We start from the raw sequence: 5,344 nt of genomic DNA, 5'->3' as shown, positions 1-5,344 counted from the left end.
AAAAAAAAAACCAAACAAACAAAAAAGGTAAAGTTTTATCATAAATGGAAAGAAAGATGTCATCTGGTTTACCACAAATTTCATTAACTGAACACCTAATCTGTGATACTGATATTTCTATAACTCAATTCAAAGTTTAGCCAATTAACATATTTACATGCACTTTGCCCAAACATCAACTATGTATCAGATAATTTACCACCACAGTGACAAGCAGGCCCTCTTTGCTTTGGCATGGTGTCAAAGTTTATAGAAAGTATTGATGTCTAAATAGCTGTTCGAGATGATTTCCATGTTTGCTATCCATGTGGCTCTTCCACCAGGAAAACAATTTCAGGACAGAAAATTCAAAGAGTGCACTCTTACAGAGGGGAGATGGCTCTGTCAGCCAAAGGCTACTCAAGCACGAGGACCTGATGAGGATGGGCTACACTATACTTGTGGGAAACACAAGGCATGGTGGTGTACCTACAATCTCAGCTCTGAAGAGGCAAAGCTTGCTTTCCAGCCAGGTTAGTAGATTCAGCAAGTTCCTGTCAAAGGAGATATCCTGCCTCAAAAAAACAAGATGGAGAATGATCAAGGAAGACACCTAACATTTATCTCTGACCTGCATGTCAGCATGCACATGTGCATTGGATACACACACACACACACACACACACACAGACACACAGAGAGAGAGACAGACAGACAGACATACAGACACACAGAGAAAGAGAGACAGACACACAGACACAGACACACCGAGGGAGAGGAAGAGAGACTTGCAAGCAAGCAGGCTCACCAGGCTTTTTGTTTACTGACTGTTCACTGATCATTATAAAATTACCTTTCAGACCTGAAACCTTTCTTTCTTCATGTTAACAGTTTTCTCCATATCTCTGTGACAAATCAACAGATATGATCAATCCGCTTTGATCTTTTCTCTAGGACATATGTATATGTAGATATTAGTTATATACTTTCTCTTTAGCCTTCTCTAATGATGAGGAATGTAACTTATCTCCCTTATAAAGGCAAAACTGAAACTGTGCCAAGGCCTTAATAATCGCTAGACGAGAAATCAGTATCCTTTGGGTGGGGAGATGGCCCAGAGGATAAAGCACTGCTATGTAAGCCTGATGACCTATATTCAGAATCCCAGAGCCCACATAAAAGCCAGAAACTGGATCACATAACCTGTAATGACAGTTCTCCTGTAGCTAGGTGGTGGTAGAGACAAAAGACTCTCTAGAAGCTTGCTGGTTACTCAGCCTTGTAATTCCAACAATGAGTTACAAAGGGTGACCCTGTCTCAAACTAGGTGAAGGGTAAGAATGGAACCCAAGGTTGTCCTCTGACCTCTACAAATGTACATCCATTCCAAAACAAAACAAAACAAAACCAAGAGAATGCATGTGTGTGCATTTTGATTTACAACTTTCCCTATGCTTTGCTGAGTGGTATAATATCTAAATATTTTGCTGTTACTGAAAAAGAACATGTAGTGTTAGATTAAACACACGTTTTCAAAAATGTGACTTTCTTGTTTCCTAACTCTAGATTTTCAGTGATCTGGTGGCTGTGCCATCAATGCAGGAGCCATCTTCTCTGGGAGTCGGTTAGAGTCTTGGGGACTAGACTAGCTGGACACTACTAAGGAAACCATATTGTCCAAATCTTTAGATTTGAAAATGGGGCCAAGGAGAGAACTGTGCTGGTCTTGTCCCTTCTGCGTGTAGGTTTGGGTCGCCGTAACAGAGCGCCAAAGGCTGGGCCATTTCTTAAAACAGAAATTTATTGCCTCGTGATTCTGGAGACCTGGAAGTTCGACCCGTTAGCAGGTTTGCGTTCTCCTGAGGCCCCTTTTCTTGTTGTAGATGACCATCTTCTCCTGTGTTTGCAAGGGTTTGCTTGAGGCTTGTCTTTGTCCTGCTTTCTTCTGAGATCAGTCATATTGAATTAAAGTCCGTGCAAATGATGCCTCTTAGGTCTTTACTGCCAAAGACACGAAGACAGTCACGTTCTGAGGTTGCGGGAACTGGGACTTGAACTTAAGAATTAAAGCTACAGGATTTGGTCCATAAGAGAATGGAAATGTGTTGTTGAGATAAATACTTAGTGGCCCAAATGCACAAACACATGGGAAATTTTAAGCATAACTGAGTAAGATATATAATAGATTCGAACCTCTTGTAAATCTATATCATGATAGTTCGAAGTTCCTTTTAACTGTAATTTTTATTTCTTCTGAATAAAGCACATGTAACCTTCATTTGGCCCTCCATCTCATTCCAAGATAGAACAATGCTCAAAGTTTTATTAATTTTCCTGAAATGTATCTGGCGTACATGTTTCTCTAAAGAAGAGGCAATTTATTTGCTTACACCCGAGTCCACTGTTGGCAAACAGTTTTTTTTTTTTTCTGCATCCACCAATTTTAAATTTTCTAAATAAAATAAAAAAATGTAAAAATTCCATCAACACAAGTAATGTATAATAGGCGTCATAATCAGCATTATTATCAGCGAGTGAGCTATGAAGTCTGAGGAAGCGTTCGATGACCAGTCCTTCCCATACAACCTCCCAAAGAGCCCGACTGTTAACACAGGTCCAGAGGTTGGCTTCAGGCTGACCAGGCGCCCATCACTTGACACCTGATTAAAACACAGAAACATAAAGTCTATGTAAGTTACAAAAAAAAAAAAACAAAAAAAAAAAACTCATAGTGCTTTTAATAAACAAAAGAAATAGCCTAAAGCAATGACCCAACTTTGTTCTTTGGATATTTAAAAATGTTGCAGGGTATAAGAAAGTTTGACACTGATCCCTTTATAATTTAATGCATATAATCATTGCCTAATGATATACTCGTCTGAGGAAGTTTCCCTATGGATTAAGAAGCATAAAAAAAATCGGAGGTGGTAGTTTGTAATCCAGTCCATTCAGACTCATTAAGGCCACCACAAATAGTCAGTAACAGTGGTCGGAGGTGGGGTTTAGGCCATGTGGGGTTTAGACCACGTCCCTCACCAGCTCCCCGCTACCTCCAGCCTGCCATGGGGCTCGCTCACCCCTGCAATCACTTCTATCAGGCACGGGGACTCAGACTGGGACTTTTGCAGTCAAGGAAGAACGCTGCTGGGAAGACATTGGGTTGTGGAGCAGGCAGTTATTTCTGGGATTTGCAGGTTTACCTTCTTGTAAACGGTAGCCACTCCTGAATTCTCTCCTTCATCTTTCCTTCCCCCCTTTTCTCCTGTCATCTTACTGGGCATTAAGCCCAGTGGTGTTAAGGAACTTCTCTGTTGAGTCTGGTCCTGAACCAACGAACTATCACTGAATCTTTTTCCTACTCCGCACATCTTGAACAATCCAGACTCCATCATGCAGTGCCCCAATAAGCTTCCTTCCTTGTTAAGAGCCAAAAAGGACATGCCCATTACATTAATTCTCAGGCAGGAAATTCAGTCAGCTCAGTAATTTTCATGATCCTCAAAGACAATGTTAGTTACCCTTTTGAAATGGGGATGGATATTTATATTTGGAAGAATTTGGGTTAAGATTTGATGTCGAAGCGTCTCCTATACTAAATTAATTGGCTCTATCAAGCGGAGATTGTTACCTGAAACTCCCCAGGTGCGAGCTTGACCTCACTCAGCAACACTTCAGGGAAGACATACCGGGTTCCAAAAGTGCCACTGAGGGAGAACATTTCAAACCTGGTGGAAGCCGTGTCCACTGAACTACCACAGGTGCGCAAATTGGTAGTTTTACATTTTAGCAGAATGCAGATCTAGACAAGGAGTGCAAACGGAGACATGAGTCAAGACGAATGTAGAACTAGCTCCATCGAATTTCTCGGCAGTGTAGCCGTGTATCAAAATGCCAGGCTGTGTGTGTGCCGTATGTGAGCTACACCTTAAAGGTGTGTGAAGATGTTTTAATTCACTCATTAGCTTGATGCTAGATACGGTGGCATATGCCTGTAATGTCAGTAATCTGGAAACTGAGTCTGAAGAACCAAGAGTTCAAGACAAATCTGAACTTTATAATCAGGGCCACATAACAGGAAACTATTTTTATAACACCAATAATAAAGGAAAGGAAGGAGGGAGAGAGAGAGGGAGGGAGGAGGGAGGGAGGAAGAGAGGAAGGGAGGGAAAGAGGGAAGGAGGGAAGGAAGGAAAGAGTGAGGGTGGGAGCCAGCCATGGTGGTGCGCACACCTTTAATCCAAGTACTCGGGAGGCAGAGGCAGGCAGATTTCTGAGTTCGAGGCCAGTCTGGTCTACAAAGTGAGTTCCAGGACAGCCAGGACTACACAGAGAAACCCTGTCTCGAAAAAAACAAAAAACAAAAACAACAACAACAAAAAAAAAGAGTGAGGGTGGGAGGGAGAGAAGGAGGGAGGAAAAGAATGAGGGTGGGTGGGAGGGAGGGAAGAAGGAAGTCAGTTGAAATACTCTGTTCTAGAAAACTCCCTCTGCATCTTTAGCAGGTAAAACATTTCTTCCATGTTATAATAATCTGATTTACTGCTGAATAACTAATATACTTAATTATAAATCACTTCAGTCAGCAGTGCTCCCTGCAATATACTGTCAGGGGAAACAGCTATAGACATTCAGACCCATGAAGGATCCCTTCACATTCCCATTCTCCTCACTCGCATCCGCTCTAGAAGTTTCCCTGGGTCTCTAGATCATTAAATTCAGCAGCTAGATACTCTTCCAGCAAAACGTACACAGGATGTTCTCTCATGGGTCACCCCTGCAGAACTACCTCTCACACATCTCTCTACTCCACCGGGCACTGTGTCTCAAGTGGGCGATGCACTCGCCTTCGCATCATTAACAGTGCTGTTCACCTAGTCCACACCTAGTACTCAGAGGTTTGTGAAAAGGAGGCAGCATGGCTGACGTGTTTACACAGCAAGCAAAACGTCACCAGCAAGCACAGCTGTAGCACTGCAGAGCTCTTAGTCCTCAAGTATGTGACTAAGGCGGCATGGTAGGGCTCTCATGAAGCCAAGCAGGGGTGTTCTGGGAATATTCAAATGAGGTGGCTAACCTAGCTGAGGAGTGACAGAGGTCCTGCAGATGCAGCAAGCAGAGAAACCCTGTCTCGGAAAAACATAAATAAATAAATAAATAAACAAAACAAAACAAAACACCTTTCCTCCCTGAGGCACAGGCTCATAGATTTGAACGCTTGTTACTGAAGAATAAAAATTTAAAAGGCATGACCTCTACATTCAAGGGCCTTGATCCCCGGCAGGTGGCCGCACCCGGGACCTACTTATAAAAGCAATTCTTAAAGTCCCAACGCCCTCTGTGGAATGTCCCAATGCCCCAGGTGTGT

The 5,344-nt window shown here is 42.5% G+C and overlaps 1 protein-coding gene across 1 annotated transcript in view; it reads right to left on the bottom strand.

Moving 5' to 3' along the window:
• Positions 1-1,766: 1,766 nt before the first annotated feature.
• The window catches only part of Vnn1 (vanin 1), an 11,338-nt gene continuing 7,760 nt past the window's right edge, over positions 1,767-5,344 (bottom strand). The window contains exons 6-7 of the mRNA XM_021221502.1: positions 3,608-3,778; positions 1,767-2,639 (exon numbers count right to left, since the gene is read on the bottom strand). Coding sequence (XP_021077161.1) covers positions 2,463-2,639; positions 3,608-3,778 — 348 coding nt within the window. The 3' untranslated portion in view covers positions 1,767-2,462. The remainder of the gene's footprint in view (positions 2,640-3,607; positions 3,779-5,344) is intronic.

This window comes from Mus pahari, chromosome 21, assembly GCF_900095145.1.
Source record: "Mus pahari chromosome 21, PAHARI_EIJ_v1.1, whole genome shotgun sequence".
NCBI classification, from domain to species: domain Eukaryota; kingdom Metazoa; phylum Chordata; class Mammalia; order Rodentia; family Muridae; genus Mus; species Mus pahari.
Note: the sequence above shows the minus strand (reverse complement) of the source record. Positions and strands in the feature narration are given on the sequence as shown.